The 23,537-nt window shown below is 42.7% G+C and overlaps 1 protein-coding gene across 1 annotated transcript; it reads left to right on the forward strand.

The window, feature by feature from the left end:
• The first annotated feature begins 5,302 nt into the window (after window positions 1-5,302).
• LOC308311012 (uncharacterized protein) lies at window positions 5,303-23,433 on the forward strand. Its single transcript, XM_080757507.1, has 20 exons — window positions 5,303-5,781; window positions 7,031-7,130; window positions 7,247-7,437; window positions 7,536-7,699; window positions 7,943-8,062; window positions 10,128-10,210; window positions 10,693-10,786; window positions 11,219-11,299; window positions 12,434-12,575; window positions 13,250-13,377; window positions 15,733-16,015; window positions 16,947-17,046; window positions 17,902-18,092; window positions 18,747-18,913; window positions 19,840-19,959; window positions 20,215-20,297; window positions 20,786-20,879; window positions 21,351-21,431; window positions 21,904-22,045; window positions 23,012-23,433. Exons 1-20 carry the CDS (start codon window positions 5,505-5,507, stop codon window positions 23,140-23,142), a joined length of 2,772 nt encoding a protein of 923 aa, XP_080613633.1. The 5' UTR covers window positions 5,303-5,504; the 3' UTR covers window positions 23,143-23,433.
• The last annotated feature ends 104 nt before the right edge of the window (window positions 23,434-23,537 follow it).

Here is a 23,537-nt window from a genome sequence, read left to right on the forward strand (position 1 = left end):
ACATTGGGAGCAATTAGGGGTTCAGTGTCTTGCCCAAGGACACTTCGACATGTAGACAGGAGGAGCCGGGATTCGAACCGCTGACCCATGTATCATTGGACGACCTGCTCTATACCTCCTCAGCCTTTGGGGCAGAGGTGGCTGAACGGTTTGCGGAGCGGTCTTGATATCGGAAGGTCGCTAGTTCGTATCCCCGGACCGGTACGTTAAAATTACCACCGCTGAAGTGCCCTTGAGCAAGGCATTGAACCCCTACCATGAAATGTTCTATGAGCAGGGTCTGGCTGTAAACAAGTTATTGAGCTTAGTCATGAGTTGTGCTTGAAATGTAATGTAATTATGCTGTAATGTAATTCTAATAAAACTGTTAATACATACAATACAATCAGAGGGGTGCTTACTTTTTGCCACTGGAACCCAGGATAAGGCGATGCGTGGATGGAGAGGATCTGTGTGTTCAACTCTTTGGCACCTGATGACTCGTCAACAACCTATCAAAGAAAAATCACACCCGTTATCATAGTGCATCACCATGCATCATCTCATGCTGGCCAATCAGAATGCCCGTTGCCACACATTTTACGTCATATTTGACCTAATCTCTCCTTTCGTTGTCGATGGCAAATATGAGACGTGTGCATGGGGACAAGATGACGTACATTTTCCCTCCGTTGTCAGTCAATGGCATTTCATCTTTTCCTCATGTTTCTGGAAACACTGGAGGCAATTATTTGATAAGGACTGTCTGGTCTCTGGTACATACTGTAGGCTATCTCTGTGTTTTGTTTTGTTTTGTTTTTACTGCGTCTTGTTTTTTCCCTGTTGTTTGTATATGGACACATTGTGTCTGAAATAAAGTTTTCAATCAATGCATGTACATTCACATGTACATGTAATTCACATGTACATGTAATTCACATGTACAGTATACCTTTTGTTTTCCTTTTCCTGATCTTCTGATGTACTGTGATGTTTTTCTATATGATAGTATTGTATTACTCGACGACAGTGAAAATGCGATGCATTTCCGTTCTTCGTTCTAAAATGAGTTTAATGAGTGTAATTTCGAGAATAAATAAAACTTGAATGAATGAATGAATGTTTGTGTTGCGGACGTTTTGTGGGGACAAAAGCTGTATATATATATATATATATATATATATATATATATATATATATATATTTGTCCCCCCTCAAAAATGTGGATAGCATTTTGTCCAACACAGACTATAGATCTGGTATAATGGACTCAGCAAAGCTGTGTAGATTCGTGAGAAAACGGCGAAGAGGAGGTGATGATCAGAACCAGCGCTGCTTTTAGCAGAGCCAAGTTCAAGAGTACACACATGAACACATGGCAGATTACAGTCGCACATGGAATAGTGAAGACATCATAGTGTACAACACATGTGTACAGTATGGCAAATTACAGTCACACATGGAGTAGTGAAGTGAAGACAGATGAAGAAACTCCTGCAGGTTCTGGTGGTGGACATGCATGTTTGCTCTCATGACAGACAGGACTACTCGAGTATGAGTTATGACATAATGAAATGAGTGCAGTGTACAGTAAGGTCATCCTATCTGCCGTAGGAACTAATTTTGCAGAGTCCAGGGGGAAAAAAGGCACGCATAATCTGATCAGATCGAGATTATTCGGGACGACTGCATCCTGTGTGGGCGACCAACATTAACCCATTTTGCGCGGGAAACCCTTTTGGTGTATAAAGCATCATGTCGTGCTTTAGCTATTGAAAAATAGCAGATCTACAAGCTCGTACTCGTAGGTCTGCTATTTTTTGAAAAATCGAAGAACGACTAACGTAGAAGACATTTTTTAGAATCTGATCTCAGGTCAGAATGGAAAACTGTCAGGATGTAGAAGACATTTTTAGAATCTGATCTCAGGTCAGAATGGAAAACTGTCAGGATGTAGAAGACATTTTTAGAATCTGATCTCAGGTCAGAATGGAAAACTGTCAGGATGTAGAAGACATTTTTATAGAATCTGATCTCAGGTCAGAATGGGTTAAAAGGGACTGCAGGCTATGCACTCCTCGGGGGTATATACCACTTGTTCGATAATTAGCTCCCAGCGATAAGCAAGCCAATTGCAGAAATAAATGTTATGTAATGTTATGTAAAATGCCATTAAAAAATAACCTATGCCGCAATAACTGAACTCTGAGAGTGTACACAAATTGAACCATTTGGTTCCATTTGTACACTCTCAGAGTTAAATTAACATTGATTTTTTTACAATATAAATTGGGGGTCCCTGCAGAGATAGAAATGCCATTAAATGCATGTCAAACTGGGTGTCCTTAATACATACAATACAATCAATCAATCAATCAGAGGGGTGCTTACTTTTTGCCACTGGAACCCAGGATAAGGCGATGCGTGGATGGAGAGGATCAGTGTGTTCAACTCTTTGGCACCTGATGACTCGTCAACAACCTATCAAAGAAAAATCACACCCGTTATCATTAAAGTCTGTAGACTGTAGACTGCATGTCAATCTGGGGGTCCTTGAAATTAAACGGGTTGAGAATCACTGCTAGAGCCATAATGATATTCTCTTATTATGGGGGTCCCTGGCATTAGCCTGGCTAATAAGCCAGACTCAAATCACACTGTCACGAAAGGGCCTTTATGTGTGGAGTTTGCATGTTCTCCCCGTGTCCCCTAGGGTACTAGGTAACCTCACAAAAAACATGCAGTAATCCTGGTCACTAAACTGCCTCCCCCTGGCCAGCCGGGGCGCCTGATGGAGGGGAAAGGAACTGGTTGGAATAACGTGTTCCTTCCACGCGCTACGTCCAACCAGGGAAACTCCCCCCTGTCAGGTGGAAAGGAGCAACTTGGACACTCAGGCATGAAGGAAGCGTGAGTTCAAGTCCGTTGCTCTCCCCTTGTCCCCCATATATGGGGACAAGGTTGGTGGAGGGTGTGTGGAGCCCAGGATCGCATTAGATGATTGACACAGGGGTGAAAAATGGGTTACAAAAATCGTGGGATAAAAAATATATATTTAAAAAAACAAATCACACTGTCGGCTGATTCGGTCTGGCTCATTAGCCAGGCTAGGGTATAATTGCAAAGATTCATCTCATTATTAAAAAGATAATCTAGAGTTTCAAATGGCGGCTACAGAGGTTGACTCGAGGTCCACTCGAATGATGATGTTGATGAGGTCCTTGAGGATGCAAATGCTTACATAAATGCCATGCATAACAAATGTTACATAAATGCCATGCACCGGAACACATAAACAAACAACACATAACATACTCGGGAGCTGCCGCAATATAATGTCAACCCACAGCCACATACAGAAAGCATTAGGTATGTAATGCAAGTGCTCTGTGTGTGTGTGTGTGTGTGTGTGTGTGTGTGTGTGTGTCAGTGTTGTTTTTGGCAGCACATTTAGATTTTAGTTTTAGCCATAGTTTCTTCAATAGTTTTCATTTAGTTTTAGTCACATTTTAGTCACCTGGAATGTTTGTGTTTAGTCTAGTCTAAGATTTTAGTCGACTAAATCTACAGCTGATTTACTCGACTAAAATGTATTTTGGTGGGCCTTGATGCCCTCGTAATGACTGATTTTACACTTGCTGAAAATAGCGTCGCAACGCAACGTTTTGTGAGCTTGTAATCTGCTATTTTCAGCATGCAACCAAGTTGCACTAGTCCCCTCCTAACATTTTAGTCTAGTTTTTATTTCTTGACGAAATTGTCACTATATATTTAGTCTCAGTTTTAGTCATCGTAGCTTAGTTTATTTAGTTTCCATTTAGTTTGTCAGTGAAAAAAGGTAGTCAACGAAAATGTTTTGTCATAGTTTTAGTTGACGAAAACAACACTGGTGTACGTGTGTGTGTGTGTGTGTGTGTGTGTGTGTGTGTGTGTTAGTTAAGAGTTTAAATGGTTTTGATGCTTCCTGTGCAGTTTAGTAAATACATTTGAGGGTAGGAAGAAAAGAAAAGACAGAACGGAATGCTTACTGTGAAGCCTGTAGCTACTTCTAGGCTAAACAGCAGGGCATGGGTTGAACTTTACTTTAGTTTGACGCGTGCCGTGATTAATTCAATATCCAGTCATTGAATCTCATCTTTTGGATATGTCAACCATTTATTGAGAACACCCATAGTCGGAGCAGTAGTATTCAAACTTTAAATAAACTGTAAACTTTACAAACAAACAAACTGAACCGCATCGACCACGCACGGTCAAAAACGGTGTTGTCTTCCCCTGTCGCACCTGCGTGCCATCAGTGACAGCCGGGTAATAAGGGTTTCCATGACAACCAACCACCCACCATTCTGACTGACTGCTTGCCATGACGTCATGATATAACAAGGACACGTTAATTATTATTATACTCATCATTAATTCGTTTAAATAAATAAAACAAAATAAACAAAACGCATTTTGGCTCCAACACTTACTTTTTGCTACTGGAAACTATAGGAAAGGGGGATATCATGCAGGAGCATCTGCGTTCAAGTCTTCCACCTGCTGGCCTCGCCAACAACAACAACCTATCAAAGCAACAATTGGTGTAAAATTAAATAATACAGTCTTGGCGCAGAGCTACAGCTGTGCTTGCTACTGTATTTAAGCACAATAAGCATACACAAAAAGGCACCATGATGGAATTCCTCCCGAGAGCGTAGTCTACGACTACATGCTTTACCAGAAGTAATAGAAACTTTTTTTTAGCGTTGTTTGATAAGTTGATTATTGTTTGTTGTTTTTTAATAGAGCGGCCCTCTTGTGTCTCAAACTGTAATTAAACATAATTCATATGGTTATGCAATGATGTTTAAAAAAATAAACATGACTTGAAACAACACAATGTACAGATAAGAGATATGTTTAGTCTTTAAACAAACAATCAACAAACATTGAGGCCGTCTTACGTGACTGATTGTGATAGCATCTAATCCTATAGATTACTATAATGTGCATTGGGTGTAGGCCCAGGGCCATATATTACCTCGTGTTTTCCTTGTTTTATACTGTAAAAAGTCGCTCTGAATTAAGAGCATCTGCTAAATAAATGTCCAAATTGTAAATGTTTGTATACGCCGCCATATGCAACTATGACGCCGCCTCATGTTTGCAGCACTGACTGCAGTCTAACAGCGACATCCGGCGGCCACCGAAGGAAGGTTCAGGGACGTTATTCCCAATCCTGAAACCTTTACTTTGAAGGAACCAAACGGACGTATTATTCTGATCACGTGACTGTAGGTCCCGCGGAATGTTTGTTTGCTTTCTCTTTTTAATACTCACTCCCACAAGTGCTACTACTGCAGGATTAAGAAAAGAAAAGTATTCTCAGAACAGAAAAAGTTATTTAGAGAACGCGATAACTTTTATGCACATATCAAGTCCTGATAGTTGCGTTATCAGAACTTTGGCTATTAAATATCAAAAATCGACCTTGGGACTTTAACATGTCATAACGGTTTGACAGTTTGGAACCGATAAGAAACATGCACAGCCGTCTCGCGTTGAGTATAATCGCGGCTCAGTGCAGAGGTGTGGTGTCTCCCCGTAGGTGGTCGTCCACTATGATGATGACCGGGAGTGTGTTTCCCATCCTGTCCGTTCTCCCCACGCGGGCTCTGGTGGACGAGAAGTTCAGGGTGCTGGTGAAGAATGTTCCACCGCGGACTGCAGTCACGCTCCATTCCCTTCACCACTCCGAAGACAAGGACTACTGGGAGGCTTATGGTCACTATGTCAGCGATGACCAGGGCACTGTGGCTGGTGGGTAAGACTTATGGTCACTATGACCAGGGCTCTGTGGCTGGTGGGTAAGACTTATGGTCACTATGACCAGGGCTCTGTGGCTGGTGGGTAAGACTTATGGTCACTATATGACCAGGGCTCTGTGGCTGGTGGGTAAGACTTATGGTCACTATGATGACCAGGGCTCTGTGACTGGTGGGTAAGACTTATGGTCACTATGACCAGGGCTCTGTGGCTGGTGGGTAAGACTTATGGTCACTATGACCAGGGCTCTGTGGCTGGTGGGTAAGACTTATGGTCACTATATGACCAGGGCTCTGTGGCTGGTGGGTAAGACTTATGGTCACTATGACCAGGGCTCTGTGGCTGGTGGGTAAGACTTATGGTCACTATGACCAGGGCTCTGTGGCTGGTGGGTAAGACTTATGGTCACTATGATGACCAGGGCTCCGTGGCTGGTGGGTAAGAGCTCTGTGGCTGGGGGGTAAGACTTATGGTCACTATGTCAGCGATGACCGGGGCTCATATACGTTTTTTCATGCCAATAAAGCTCCTATATATTGAATTGAATTGAATAGAATTTAAATGAATTGAACTGGAAGACTCATGACTTAGTAGTTTGGGTTGTTTTCCCTGATACAACGTGCCCACAACATGCTTTGATGGTTTGGCATTTAAATGTCAAAAATCACACCCGTGTGAAGTGAGTGGTGCAACTCCGTGTGCCACACGGAGTTGCGTAACCCGTGCCCCCCCTTTTTTGTGCTGTATTTTTAACCTTATTGTATGAGCTGTGGGACCATCTGAATTTCCCCTCGGATTTTTTTTTTTTTTTTTTTTCGATTTCATTCCTTCAAATCAGTAAACTAAGCTATAGTTCTGCATGCAGAGTATAGCCTTTTCTATCTGTTTTTCTTTTAACCCATTCTGACCTGAGATCAGATTCATACGAGGTTTCCACTGGACACACACTGGTCTGATGAACCCATTCTGACCTGAGATCAGATTCTAAAAATGTCAGTCGTTCTTCGAATTTTTCAAAAATAGCAGACCTACAAGCTCGTAGCGCGCCACTCGGTGGCGCGATATGAGCTTGTAGATCTGCTATTTTTCAATAGGTAAAGCATAACATGATGCTAACACCAAAATGGGTGCCCGGTCAGAATGGGTTAATACAATATGTAATATGCCGTCGTGCTCGACAGCATATATTACAAAAGGGCTGTTGTTGCGACTGCGAGTCACATTTTGTTTCCATGTGTTCTAGTCTCCGACGATGCCAGTGTTGGAGGAACATACACAGGAAAGGAGCCCATGGGTTTGCTGTGGAGTATGCGTCCTGTCCCTGGGAGTCGAACGGGCCTCAGGTGAAGAAGACTCACTAAGACTGATTTGCATCGTCATACTTTAGTTTGCTCATTCTGGTACTCAAACAGAGCCCGTCTCTCCTCCTCGTCGTCTCTTCTTCCCTTTCTTCTCCCAGGTTGAGGAAGTTGGACGTGCGCACCCCCATGGCGCTGCTCATCTCCATGTACAAAGGCCATGTCGTGGAGGGCTTCAGGGAGCAGCCTCCCATGGCCTCGGTGCTCACAGAGAGGTCCTACATGGCTCCAGGTGTCCAGAGGATAGACATCCGAGAGAGAGGAGTCAGAGGGACGCTGTTCTTACCTCCAGGTATAGAGCAGCAGTCTGTGGAACACATCACTCTGAATGTGTGATGAAATGAATGAAAGAACAGAGAGTTTTATGGCTGTTTTATTACCATCTCTCAGGTCCAGGGCCGTACCCTGGGGTGCTGGATATGTGGGGAGGGGGTGGAGGACTGGTGGAGTACCGCTCTGCCCTCTTGGCGTCCCATGGTTTCGTCTCTATGGCGTTGGAGTATCTCTCTGTTGACAAGCTCAGAACAGCGGATGTTGAGTTCAACTATTTTGAGGTATGGATGTAGTCACTATAGTCAGTCACCCTCATCTCTACGTCATCCTCTCCTCTCAGACGTTGTGTATTGTAAACACGACTAATTACCTGCAAGCGCTTTGTGGGTACAAAGTCCAGGATTTTGAACTGTCACCCAGTTGGAGATGTACCTAAGTCTGTGTCACGTTTGGAGATTATATAATCTGATGCACGTTTTCTTTTCTCGTCCGGTGGAACCACCGTTATCTGGTTAACTTTGCAGACGGCGTTTGACATCATCAAGGAGCATCCTCTGGTGATCAAAGACAGAGTCGGGCTGTTTGGCCTTTCCTTCGGCACCTCCGTGGCCCTCTCCTTGGCAGGTCACTCCAAGGTTGTTAGTGTGAGTATTTGGTCGTCACGGTTTACAGTCACGGTAAACATAAATACATGAATACTTTCTGAGAGGTCAAGCAGTGTTGTTTTCGTCCACTAAAACCTAAATGGAAACTAAATGAAAACTAAGCTATGGTGACTAAAACTAAGACTAAATATACTGACAATTTTCGTCAACAAATAAAAACTAGACCTAAATGTTAGGGACTAAGTGGACTAGTGGAAAGAGATCCAGGATAAGTCATTTTACAATTAGTTGCGACGCGTTGTGGGCTTGTAGATCGTCTATTTTCAGCAAGTGAAAAATAACACAAAACATTCCAGGTGACTAAAACTATGAATGAAAACTATTCAAGAGACTATGACTAAAACTAAAATCTAAATGTGCTGCCAAAAACAACACTGATGTCAAAGCAAAGGGAAACAAACTTTTACAAACCTTTTCGTAGCCTGGCTGCCAATCATTTATAAGAAAACAGTTTTGTTTGTCGCATGGATCACAAACGTGCTGTGACTGATGCTGTTAACCTTTGACAAAAAACATTATTTTTTGAGAATCATAAACCAAGGATCTTGCACTTATAAACTTCACACTAATGGAAGGTGTCCCATGCTAACTTGACAGATTGAATGCAATCTAAAGCTGGGTTTCCACTCATTTGTAGTATTAATTCATGTATTGTTATTTTTAATGAGCAACATTGTCGTTCCACAGATTATAAATTAGACATCCCAACTTTTACCATATTCTTCTGCTTTTAGGCAGGATGATATAAAGAAATATTAAGACACGAGAAAAGTGTTTTAGATTGCTAGTTTAAAGAAACCCTTCAACTTTGCTCAACTGTAACTTCATTTAATGGTAGTCATTAATTCCAAAGTTCTCAGTAGCTGGCTCTGGTTAGAATTAACCTCTCTGGCAAGGATTTAAAAGAAACTGCAGCCTTTATCAGTGAAGTAAATAGGTTTTCAATGTAATGAGTCCTAGGGACATTTTATGAGTCCCACTTTATTTTTTACAAATTGCAGCATTTAACTCCCATTTCAAATTTTATGGTTATAAATAATGTGGTTATATTCATGCAGAAAACATAAGAATAAATGATTATTATAACTAAAGCTAGCAAAATAAACTAGAATTAAAGTACAGTAGTACAGTATAGTGCATCCTGTGGATGCAGCAGAGGTCGTTGTTTTATTGCGTCCCTTAACTACAAGTAAGACGCGGGAAGCGAACGCAGCTATATGTCCAAATATGGAGTGTGTTGCATCAATCACAAACAAATCACTCAGCTCCATATATGGGCACAAAAGGGGGACACACAGACAGACAAGACATGATCTGCTAGGTCTCATAGTAAGTGCTCACTGCGTTCGCAATAAACTGCGTTTTGCGATGCAAAATGCACCCTATTTTAATCTCTGCTTTATTTCTGGAACATTGGCACGATAAGATGGTGGCCAGCCACGCTCATCAATCACCAATGCTACCGTCCTATTAGTGACCATCACACTGAGGACCATTGTATTGAGATACGGTTGAAAAAAAAGGTGTTCCCTTTACCAGTTGTTTTGGCGCCATTTACCTACTGTGTTATCTCTGTACTTCTAAATAGTTTTGCTTCAGGCAGCAGGTGTAATGATATTTAAGGGCGACCATCTCTAAGGGCATCTAGAGGTCTCATATAATCCCTTTGGGTGGTGGGTGAAGATTCCATTGCGAGTCACAGGCTCGGAAAACACATGCCAACACATCAGTGATATGTTTACCATGCATTCTGAAGTTCATTACACACACACACACACAGAGTAATATAGACAGTAGATCTATGACGTCCTGTAGTAGATTATAAAAACTATGATAAGAACAGAATGACCAGGAACACGCTTGCATATCATATCATACTGTATGTACAGTACTGATACAGTAGTAGACACTAGACAATCATGTCATGGTTATCAATGTGCTTATGCAGCTAAATCACAACAGCAGGCATGAGAGCCTAGGCGTGCAGTGTTCGCCTGTACTGTACGGCACATTCATTTTCCATATGCATATCATTGTTTTCTAGCCTCGTTGCTGTGTTTGCATCAGTGGAAGCCACGTCCATCCAGTCAACAAGTCCCTGTTTGAGGTGTTTGCTGAGATAAAGAGGTACATATCTATCTTGCTTCGTGCTAACATGCATACAATGCAGGGTATATACTGTACCTTCTTAACCCATTTTGGTGTTTTAAACATTATGTTATAATTTAGCTTTTGTAAAAATAGCAGATCTACAAGCTCAGAGTGGCGCGCTACGAGCTTGTAGGTCTGCTATTTTTGAAACATCGTGAAAATGTGGCGCAAATTTGGAATATATATTCTTTTCAGAACGAACGTTTTTAACTCAAATCTTTACTTCTGAGGGGAGGTCCCTGGAACAACATATTTTCAGATGGGGTAGGAGGCCAATTACATATAATTTCTGGGGTCCTTGACACTGATACAGAAACATAGGTATTTCAGAAAACTGTCAGAATTTAGAAGACTTAAATGTCAGGCCTAAATGGGTTAATAAGACCCTGACTTGCATTACTTACTTACTTACTACTCTGCAGTAATGTTGAGATGTACGCATGTCCTTGCCTTGTCAGGAATGAGCACAAGATAAGATTTGATGAGCAGAATCGTGTAATCCAGAGAGACTTGATCCTACCAATCCCGACTGACCTCGATCTGAAAGTAGATGTAAGTACATACCGTACCGTATATCTTATTATAATGCTTCATAATTACCACAAATTGATATTGAAAACAAAGTGTAAAACGGTTCAACTCGTCTACCATACCAGCCCTGACACAAAAGTATAGTCATTTTGTATTTTAACCCATTCTGGAACCCCTTTTAGTGTTTTAACCATTATTTTTAAACTTTATCTATTGACAAATAGCAGATCTACAAGCTACGAGCTTGTAGATCTGCTTTTTCTGAAAAATAGTGAAAATGTGGCGCAAATCTGAATCTGAATATATATTCTTTCAGAACTCAAATCTTATTTTCAGATGGGGGTCTACGGCCAAATACAGATAATTCTGGGGGTCTCTTCATATGAAATAGTAGAGAACGACTGACACCACAGAGTTAAATCCAAAGTTTCTGTTTTTAATCCGTGGTTGAAGGTGGGGAGGATACGGTGTCCAGTGCTGTTGGTCAACGCTGACGACGATCAGAACTGGGCCACAGTGGAGTCTGCTGAGGATGTGAGTTCACCCCAAACACTCACACATCTCTTTTAGTTAGTCTGCTGAGGATGTGAGTTCACCCCAAACACTCACACACATCTCTTTTAGTTAGTCTGCTGAGGATGTGAGTTCACCCCAAACACTCACACATCTCTTTTAGTTAGTCTGCTGAGGATGTGAGTTCACCCCAAACACTCACACACATCTCTTTTAGTTATTCTGCTGAGGATGTGAGTTCACCCCAAACACTCACACATCTCTTTTAGTTAGTCTGCTGAGGATGTGAGTTCACCCCAAACACTCACACACATCTCTTTTAGTTAGTCTGCTGAGGATGTGAGTTCACCCCAAACACCCTCACACACATCTCTTTTAGTTATTCTGCTGAGGATGTGAGTTCACCCCAAACACTCTCACATTATCTCTTTTAGTTAGTCTGCTGAGGATGTGAGTTCACCCCAAACACTCTCACACACATCTCTTTTAGTTATTCTGCTGAGGATGTGAGTTCACCCCAAACACCCTCACACACATCTCTTTTAGCCCCCGCTTCGGATGTTATCACCCGATAATCAAGAGAATGTTTGTAATCAGCACATTTTAGAAATGCCCCCCAGTATGTGATAATCAACATACTGGGAAATCCGGACTGAAACTATGGGAGCGTTTAGCTTTTTGTGCCAATGACGGAGGCGCGCCGTGCGAGTCTCTGGTGGCCTTGAGGCACGTGAGGCACCGCCGAGCGAGGCGCTAGCCGAGCGAGTCGCCGTGCCGAGCGTTGCGACGGCCACCAGACCCGACTCAGCACCGATAGGCAGAGAATAGTGTAAATATTAGTAGCCCTTAGTTTCTATGTGCCGACAATAGAGTTGGAAATGACACGTCCAGCAGGGGGAGTCGTTGACCAGGCTGTGTCTGCACCACCACCACCACCCTGCATGGTGCAGTCTGGGTGAACACAGCCAAAACACCACAATGTCTAGTATGCCAGTATGGCCATATATATTAGCCATAATTCCAACGTTCCTGATAACGGGTTGATTTCGTATATTTAATACAGTGATAACGGGACGAATCCGCTGTCTTTTAGTTCCATCCCACAATGAGTGAGTATACTATAGGAAGTGACATCACTCCCTTTTTCCTCCTCAGATAACCGCCATGATGCGCGTAGCGGGCAACGAGCACCTGCTGACCGTCCTCACCTACCGCGGCGCCGGACACCTGATCGAGCCCCCCTACACGCCGCACTTCGTAGCCAGCAACTTTATACTACACGGCACGCGTGACAAGGGTGACCATCTACACGAAACATAAACATAAACAACTTTATACTACACGGCACGCGTGACAAGGGTGACCATCTACACCACATAAACATAAACAACTTTATACTACAGGGCACGCGTGACAAGGGTGACCATCTACACGAAACATAAACATAAACAACTTTATACTACAGGGCACGCGTGACAAGGGTGACCATCTACACGAAACATAAACATAAACAACTTTATACTACACGGCACGCGTGACAAGGGTGACCATCTACACCACATAAACAACTTTATACTACACGGCACGCGTGACAAGGGTGACCATCTACACGAAACATAAACATAAACAACTTTATACTACACGGCACGCGTGACAAGGGTGACCATCTACACCACATAAACATAAACAACTTTATACTACATGGCACGCGTGACAAGGGTGACCATCTACACCACATAAAACATAAACAACTTTATACTACACGGCACGCGTGACAAGGGTGACCATCTACACCACATAAACATAAACAACTTTATACTACATGGCACGCGTGACAAGGGTGACCATCTACACCACATAAACATAAACGTTTTGAACACCCATAAATATCCACGCACACAAACTTTGTAGAATCGAACTTAGGTCTAAATGGGTTAACGAGTGTGTATTTACTATTTATGTGCTTGGCAGTGATTATGCTGTGGGGCGGAGAGACCAAACCTCATGCAGACGCTCAGGAAGACTCCTGGGAGAAGATCTTGGCGTTTCTGCAACAGCATCTGTATCCCAGCCCTGTGTCTGTCCCTCTGTCCAAGCTGTGAAGACACACACACATCTGTATCCCAGCCCTGTGTCTGTCCCTCCGTCCAAGCTGTGAAGACACACAGACACACACATCTGTATCCCAGCCCTGTGTCTGTCCCTCAGTCCAAGCTGTGAAGACACACACACACACACACACACACACATCTGTATCCCAGCCCTGTCTGTCCCTCAATCCAAGCTGTGAAGACACACACACACACACACACACATCTGTATCCCAGCCCTGTGTTTGTACCTCAGTCCAAGCTGTGAAGACACACACACACACACACACACACACACACATCTGTATCCCAGCCCTGTGTCTGTCCCTCAGTCCAAGCTGTGAAGAGAGACGCACACACAGACAGACAGACACAGACACACACACGCCACTAAGACAGCCATGTTAAACCTATACTGTATCATCAATCATAGGGGAAACCACGAAGGGCCTCTACTGTACATTACTGTAGGTTTGAATGTAAAATGTATTATTTATTATGACTAACATCTCCTTCAATCATGAGAGGCTTGTCTTTCAAGCCTAATGCCACAGCTGTAAAATATTATTCCTCAGTGATGAGAAATGTCACTCAAAGCCCCCGGGGCAGTACAATCTCATTTGACAGTAATGTATATTATGCAATTATTTGATTGAAAATGTCAATGCCGTGATTAAAAGGGATTGTTTCTTTATATCATGTGCCAATTATTATTATGTATGCTATTATTTGATTTAAAGAGTGATGTACTTGTATTTGGTGAGAGACATTCTGATGTGGTCTAATTCTGAAGTTAAAGTGGTTCATTTTAACCCATTCTGACCGGGCACCCATTTTGGTGTTAGCATCATGTTATGCTTTACCTATTGAAAAATAGCAGATCTACAAGCTCGTATCGCGCCACCGAGTGGCGCGATACGAGCTTGTAGGTCTGCTATTTTTGAAAAATTCGAAGAACGACTGACATTTTTAGAATCTGATCTCAGGTCAGAATGGGTTAATCAGACCAGTGTGTGTCCCGTGGAAACCTCGTATGAATCTGATCTCAGGTCAGAATGGGTTAATTCTATTTCAGAGGGAAGATATATATGATCTATAGGACATTTAAAGCTTCAACACTTTTCAACCTATCTTCATATAATAGGTCCTAACTAATAAATTTTCCTACTCAGTCTGTGTCTCATAGGAGGGAGTTTAGAAACCGTCTTCCAGTGACATCATCATTAGGCAGACTTTCTTTTTAAACAAGATTTTTTTTTTACAAAAAGGTTTAGATTTCCATTATCGTGAGAACGACGGCTTCCGTTTTCGCATTGCTACCTTTCAGGACTAGAAAGCCTGCAGTTTCTATTAGCTTGTATTCCCCATCGATGATGTCACTGGAGGACGGTTTCTGAACTGCCCACAGCCCTCCTATGAGACACAGACAGAGTATCAGACAGACATGATTATTAGTGAGGACCTATTATATGAAGATAGGTTGAAAAGTGGTCCTTTAAGCCAAGGGATTCCAAGAAACAGAATTTCACTAATCCTAAGGCGAAAAGATTTGGTCGACTACCTTTTTCCACTGACGAAAACTAAATGAAAACTAAGCTATGATGACTAAATATATTATATATATATATATATATTATATATATATATATATATATAATTGTCAGCAAATAAAAATTAGACTAAAATGTTAGGAAGGGACTAGTGGACAAGAGATCCACTTTAAGTCATTTTAAATTCTAAATTATCTAATGTTGTATAGACTTCTTGTAAATGAATTACCGTAATGCAGATGTTTTTTATTGGGGACATGAAGCAGCACATCTGACAAGAATGCAGATGTTTAACAATAATTTAACTCTTGAGGGCATAACATTAAAACCAAATAAGGGTCCATTTGATTTCATTTTAGAGTTAAAGATCTATAATAAGGGACCAGGGTACATTTGGTTTACCAACCCTCCACATTTATGCCGGGGACCACCTGGAAACCCCTCAAGGACCACTGGTGGTCCTCGGACCACTGGTTGAGAGCCACTGCTTGAGGTTTTATTTTGAAGGAGACTCATCGACCCGGACCCGGTTAGTTCCGGCGGGTGTGTGTCTGAGCTCAGCTGACTGTGTGCAGAAAGACGGAATGTCGACTGACAACTACCGTCGTTATAAACTCTACAAGTGGGACTGTCTACAGAAAGGTAGAAACTGGACCAACTATTAGAACTTACCGTATGCGCTTTAGTTAACGTTGTGCACATTGTTTATTTCCGATAGTGATAGCGATAGTTTCTTGACTAAATAGATAGCCTGCCTGATCAGTGACGTGAAAATACCGACCTTGAGACTTAACGTTTAACTTAAGTTGTTAAGAATAACATGCACAGCCGTCTCGCGTGGAGTATAATCGCGGCTCAGTGCAGAGGTGTGGTGTCTCCCCGTAGGTGGTCGTCCACTATGATGATGACCGGGAGTGTGTTTCCCATCCTGTCCGTTCTCCCCACGCGGGCTCTGGTGGACGAGAAGTTCAGGGTGCTGGTGAAGAATGTTCCACCGCGGACTGCAGTCACGCTCCATTCCCTTCACCACTCCGAAGACAAGGACTACTGGGAGGCTTATGGTCACTATGTCAGCGATGACCAGGGCACTGTGGCTGGTGGGTAAGACTTATGGTCACTATTATGACCAGGGCTCTGTGGCTGGTGGGTAAGACTTATGGTCACTATGACCAGGGCTCTGTGGCTGGTGGTTAAGACTTATGGTCACTATGACAGCGATGACCAGGGCTCTGTGGGTGCCCACGACCAATAGACACTGCCTTAAATAAAATAATGAAAATAATATAAATGCAACAACAATTTCAGTGTCTTTAAAAAAAAATTCATAATATGAAAATCAGTTAAAATGAGAAAAGTTCTCTGTAACTGTAGATTTAGCAGTTGTCTGGGAATGACGAATTATGTGACATCATCATCATCATACCGTAGCACAAGAGTTCTTAAAAAGTTCTATAGGCCTACCTTGAGTCAATGTCACTGTGGAAGGAGGTATATGGTGGCGATGGTGAACTTAAAAGTTTGTTTTCCTTCTAGTTTTTCAAGTTTCTACTTGTGTTGGCCCAGGGCACCTAGCTGCAGAATGTTGTCCAGCAGGGGGAGTGGGTTTACCCAGGCTACAGGGCACCCCTGTAGTGTATAAATAATGGTAATGCATTCGTGCAGTCTCCCTGGGCGGTCCGGATCATTCTTGTATTAACAGTGACATTGTTTCAGTCCAACTCTCTACCTTGATTATTTCTTAAAGACTCCGATGTGAGTTCTAAATAATCCACCACACATCCATGGCAGGGACGTGCAGAGAGTGTTAGAGGGGGCAGGGGCTGAGATCCCGTAAGAGGGGGCACTTTTTGGACAAAAATAGCAGATCTACAAGCTCTCAACGCGTTGAGAGCTTGTAGATCAGCTATTTTCGGGGCGTAACGCAGCACTCTTTAGCTAGTGGAGATCATGCAGGTGTAACGACATTGCTGAGTGATCCCCAAATTCCATGACGAAGAATAAGTCACATTGTGTTTCCATGTGTTCTAGTCTCCGACGATGCCAGTGTTGGAGGAACATACACAGGAAAAGAGCCCATGGGTTTGCTGTGGAGTATGCGCCCTGTCCCTGGGAGTCGAACGGGCCTCAGGTGAAGACTCTCAAAGACTGATTTGCATCGTCATACTTTAGTTTGCTCATTGACGATATGCACACAGCTGCCATCTTGCCAGCAAGGTGCTAACTAGGTGCAACTTCCCATAGACAGCCCATTCATCCAAACAGAAAAGTCCTATTTAATTGTATTAAACAACGTCAAACTCACCGACATTTCAGCTTCACGAAAAGCTTGAATTATCCTCTATCTGCAAAGTGTTTGTTTCATAAGAATCCACCGTAGACATGTTATGAGTTACTTCCCGTCAAGAAATTCCTTGCAGATGATTATTTTCTAAGTGTCAGAGTTTGGAAGCACTCGTTTTCAGTAAAGCAAACCTCCTGCTGCCTCCTGCATCATGTGCACATTCTAAACAGTTGGTACACACAGGCTGTTGAGTGATAGTCAACGAGCGCTTCCAAACTCCAGCACTTAGAAAAAAAAAAATCTGCAAGGAATTTCTTGACAGGGAGTAGATCATCATAACATGTCAACGGTGGATTTTTATGAAACAAACACTTTGCAGATTGAAAGAGGATAATTCAAGCTTTCCGTAACAGCTGCAATGTTGGTGAGTTTGACGTTATTTTTAATACAATCAGATAGGACTGTTCTGTTTGGATGAATGGGCTGTCATTGGGAAGTTGCACCTAGGTAGCACCTTGCTGGCAAGATGGCAGCCGTGTGCATGTCATCAGTTCTGGTATTCAAACAGTCTGTCTCTCCGCCTTGTCTTCCCTTTCTTCTGTGTGTATATCCGTGTGTGTATATTCGTGTGCATATCCGTGTGCATATCATCAGTTCTGGTACTCAAACAGAGTCTGTCTCTTCTTCCCCCTCTTCTCCCAGGTTGAGGAAGTTGGACGTGCGCACCCCCATGGCGCTGCTCATCTCCATGTACAAAGGCCATGTTGTGGAGGGCTTCAGGGAGCAGCCTCCCATGGCCTCGGTGCTCACAGAGAGGTCCTACATGGCACCAGGTGTCCAGAGGATAGACATCCGAGAGAGAGGAGTCCGAGGGACGCTGTTCTTACCTCCAGGTACAGAGCATCGCAGTCCCGCCCCCTAGAAATGATTCCCCGTTCATTTTCCTCATAAGACTATTCAAAAAGTATTTATTTAAAGACCTTTTTAAGCCTCGCACAAAGCCAACTCGAGTTGTGACAAATTCCGGACCGAACAAATAATTAAGTAGAAAGAAAACACTTTTTGTTGTTTTTCTTCTTCGTAATTATCAGTTAGGCCCAAAATGTTGTGTTCATTCATTGTCATGATTTGTCACAACAAGAGTTGGCGGTGGCCGAACGGTTTGCGGAGCGGTCTTGATATCGGAAGGTCGCTAGTTCGTATCCCCGGACCGGCACGTAAGAAATTACCACCGCTGAAGTGCCCTTTGAGCAAGGCATTGAACCCCTACCATGAAATGTTCTATGAGCAGGGCCTGGCTGTAAACAAGTTCTTGAGCTTAGTCCAGTTACCCTGGGTAAATATAGTAACTTTGCTTTGGCTTTGTCTGCGGCGTAAACATCTTTAAATAAATACTTTTTGAAAAGTCTATGAAAAATGAACGGGGAATTCACTTCTGCTTTATTCACGCTCTATATGAACAGTCTGTGAAACACAATACTCTGTTCTTTCATTCATTTCATCACACATTCAGTGAGTTTTATGGCTGTTTTATTACCATCTCTCAGGTCCAGGACCGTATCCCGGGGTGCTGGATATGTGGGGAGGGGGTGGAGGACTAGTGGAGTACCGCTCTGCCCTCTTGGCGTCCCATGGTTTCGTCTCTATGGCGTTGGAGTATCTCTCTATAGAGGAGGTCAAAACAAATCAAACGGTTGAGCTCAATTATTTTGAGGTATGTATGTAGTCACTAGTCAGTCACCCTCATCTCTTCATCCTTTACTATCAGACTTTGTGTATTGTAAAGCCCTAATAACCACACCAAAGAGTGATATGTCTGGTTGCACGTTGACCCACATTGACCCTAGTGATTCAAAGCATGGAATTCAACGGCCCCAAACCACACCAAAGGTGTCGAGACGGTTTTTAGCGTTAACTCCTTGCAACCGTTTGGACCCAAGAAGTTACATGGTGGTGACCCTTTGGTGTGATTAGGGCTTAACACGAAGTCTAATTACCTGCAAGCGCTTTGTGGGTACAAAGTTCAGCTTTTTTGAACTGTCCCCCAGTCCCCTGTCACCCAGTGGATGTAACTGTCCCCCAGTCCCCTGTCACCCAGTGGATGTAAGTTTGTGTCACGTTTCGAGATTATATAATCTGATGGAGGACGTTTATTAAATCTGAATCCCCCTCCCCTCACTGTATATGTTTCTTTCCATTTTTTGCTTCCTTTATGATGAATTCCTGTTCTGTTCTTTAACTATATAGTGTCTATTTGTACGTCTCTAAATGTTTTCTTTTTTTTTTATGTATTTTTTATCCCACGATTTTGTAACCCATTTTTCACCCCTGTGTCAATCATCTAATGTGATCCTGGGCTCTACACACCCTCCGCCAACCTGGGGAGAGCAACGGACTTAACTCATGCTTCCGTCATGCTTGAGTGTCCAAGTTGTGCCTTTACACCCGACAGGGTCTCTAAATGTTTTGATGAATTTAACATGGTGGACCCTCTTGTAAACAAGTGTAATGCTTAAATGGGTCGTCCACTCACAGTTAACAGTCTTTGTATTGAGTTTGTGCTTGAAATGTACTGTAATTCTGCAAAGTGTTAATAAATATTTCAATCAATCAATTCTTGTTACCCGGTTGACTTTGCAGACGGCGTTTGACATCATCAAGGAGCATCCTCTGGTGATCAAAGACAGAGTCGGGCTGTTTGGTCTTTCCTTCGGCACCTCCGTGACCCTCTCCTTGGCAGCTTACTCCGAGTTCATTAGTGTGAGTAGAGTGTTTGTTGGATCACAAACTTTCTGTGAAAGAAAAAGGTGTAATATTAAATCATAATAAATATGATTGTTGTTCTATAGCCTCGATGCTGTGTCTGTATCAGTGGCAGCCATGTCCATCTAGTGTAATAATAATCATAATAAATATGATTGTTGTTCCATAGCCTCGATGCTGTGTCTGTATCAGTGGCAGCCACGTCCATCTAGTGTAATAATAATCATAATAAATATGATTGTTGTTCTATAGCCTCGATGCTGTGTCTGTATCAGTGGCAGCCACGTCCATCCGGTCACCAAGTCTCTATACGACGTGTTCATGGAAATGAACAAGTAAGTCTTCTCCTGCTTCTTGCTAACATGACGCCGCAATTAACTCTGTTAAAGGACAACTTTAGTTTTTTTTTTTTTTCAACCAATGTTCATGTTTTAGGTTGTTATTAAATAAAGTAAAAGATGAGCGTAAATTTGTCTCATTTACTGCTTTTGCAACAACAAGAACATAAGAAAAGAAAAGAAAGAAAAACAGCTCAGGCACAACACTAATGTAAATAAAAATATGGCATATACAAAGACATGGCAAGAACAATGAGATTGTACCTTTTTTTGACAGGGGGGCGGGGGCATTCGAGCATGGGGCTAAATATGTTTTTTTTTTGAGGTGACAAAATGACATATTGAGCTAAAAAACCTAAAACGGAGAATTTTTTTTACTCATCTTTTACTTTCTCTAATAACCTAAAACATGAACCTTGGTTGAAAGAAATTAAGAAGACTGACCTTATTGCAGAAATGATGAGACGTAATTGTTTTCTTTCCAGGAATGCGAACAGGGCCAGAGTGGATGAACAGAACCGCCTAATCTGGAGAGACATGATTCTACCGATCCCCACCGACCCAAATCAGAAAGTGGATGTAAGTACATCCATTTACAATTTAGGGCATTCAAGCAGACGCTCTTAAACCAGAGCGATTTACATTAAGCAAGAACAAAAAACATAGCAATACATCACATACATGTACTAAGAACGTAACAGTGGAATATCTATATAATGAAACTATGCATATATACGTATATAGTGCTATGTCTACATAAAGTTACAGTACATGCAAACATAAACAAAAGTGCATGGCAACAATATGGAGGAACAGATAGAGAAAATAAGAAATAAATAGAGCTAAAGGTAGTATAACATTGACATTATCAGGCATTGTCGAAGGCCACAGAGAAAATGCTATCTAAGTCTACATAAAGTGCTATCTAAGGGGCTAGGGCAAGTGCTGCGGGCCATGATGGAGTCTGAAAAGGTGGGTTTTCAGACTATGGCGGAAGATTGGACTGCTGAATACTAATACTGCTGAATCCATGGTTGAATGTTGTGGAAGGTGGGGAGGATACGGTGTCCAGTGCTGTTGGTCAACGGTGACGACGATCAGAACTGGGCCACAGTGGAGTCTGCTGAGGATGTGAGTTCACCCCAAACACTCTCACATTATCTCTTTTAGTTAGTCTGCTGAGGATGTGAGTTCACCCCAAACACTCTCACATTATCTCTTTTAGTTAGTCTACTGAGGATGTGAGTTCACCCCAAACACTCTCACATTATCTCTTTTAGTTATTCTGCTGAGGATGTGAGTTCACCCCAAACACTCTCACACATCTCTTTTAGTTAGTCTGCTGAGGATGTGAGTTCACCCCAAACACTCACACACATCTCTTTTAGTTAGTCTGCTGAGGATGTGAGTTCACCCAAACACTCTCATGCCTCTGATGAAGACCTTTTAGGTGGAAACGTTTAGTCACTTAAACTAGCACCTAAATAAAACACGTAAACTGTCCGTGCTGCTCCAGTAGTGTCCACTCTCACACATCTCTTTTTAGTTCCATCCCACAATGACCGAGTAGGAACTGAACACCACTTCCTTTTCTCCTCCTCAGATAACCACCATGATGCGCACAGCGGGCAACGGGCACCTGCTGACCGTCCTCACCTACCCCGGCGCTGGACACCTGATCGAGCCCCCCTACACGGCACACTTCAGAGCCACCAACTTCATAACGCAGGACACGCGGAAGAAGGGTGAAGATCTATACATGCATGTTTAGAAGGCCACAGTTATGCACCAAAGACTAGAGTCGTTCTGATACCGATAATGGTATCGGTTACTCGGGCCGATACCACCCTCAAGTACTCGGTACCGGCCCTGATATTCTGACCCGAGTCAGACCCAGGCAAGGTGCCTGGACCATTGAGCCACACAAGCCCAGGCCACAATTTAGGTGGTCTTTACACGAGAACGGTGTTCATAGAAAACGGCAAAATAAAGTATCGTTTGCAGGTGTCCGTTTAGACGAGAAGGGTGTTTTCAGGAGGTGAAAAAAACGCAACAAAGTGAAACCACCTTCCAGAGTGGAAATCTTTGAGAACGCCGTTTTATCCCTTCTCCGTGTAAACAGGCAAAACGGTGAATCCGCAAAACTTATGACATCATGGCTCACAGCGCATATGTTTATTACATTAATGCAGAGCCATACATAGATATATGATTATAATGGCGTTCCTGAACAAGCCTCCCTCCTCGCCTACAAAGCGCTGCTCATCAGCGATGATGAATGTAAAACCATGATGTACTGTAAATAAAAAAGCCTTGTGAGCAGCGTCTATGTAGCCTAATCCCTAATGTATTATAAAATATATAACCGTCCCGTGGCGCGCTCTGCCTGCATGCTCGGGGGTTGCGTGAAGGGGTTCTTCTTCTTGTACGTTGGGTGACTGCCTGGTCTATTTGGCAGCCTGTTACCGCCACCTAGCGACGTTATAGCGTTTTCATAAAGTGTGCGTTCTCGTGTAAAGCCTCAATAAAAAAAATGAGAACGCAACGGGACTTTGACGTTTTATCTGCAGATGGTCGCCGTGTAAAAGAGGCCTTCGTTTTTTTAAGTTGGACCAGTGTCACATTATTCAGCAGCTGTAAATTGAGTGAGTGAGTGAGTGAGTGCGTTAGTTTACGACTTATCAACGAGTGTGTATTTATGTGCTTGGCAGTGATTATGCTGTGGGGCGGAGAGACCAAACCTCATGCAGACGCTCAGGAAGACTCCTGGGAGAAGATCTTGGCGTTTCTGCAACAGCATCTGTATCCCAGCCCTGTGTCTGTGCCTCTGTCCAAGCTGTGAAGACACACACGGACACACACACACACACACACATCTGTATCCCAGCCCTGTGTCTGTGCCTCTGTCCAAGCTGTGAAGACACACACAGACACACACACACACACACACACGTTAACCTTACCACAAGGGCCTGCCGTTTATATAAATATAAGAATGTAAATGTATTATTTTTCCTTGAATGAAAGACCTCCAGACCAGCTGTATTATAATATTATGAAAGTTTATGAGGAATCTTTTACTCGCTGCTCTGTGTGTCAGATGCCATTAATGATGTATGAAATTATTTGATTAAAAAAGAGTGTTTATGATTGTATGTATATCTCTTAAATTAATGTATGTGATTAAAAGTTAATAATGATGTTCATGTTTTATTGTATTTTTTTTTCCTTTTTTGT

This window comes from Protomyctophum bolini, assembly GCF_963924005.1.
Source record: "Protomyctophum bolini genome assembly, chromosome: 23".
Taxonomy (NCBI): domain Eukaryota; kingdom Metazoa; phylum Chordata; class Actinopteri; order Myctophiformes; family Myctophidae; genus Protomyctophum; species Protomyctophum bolini.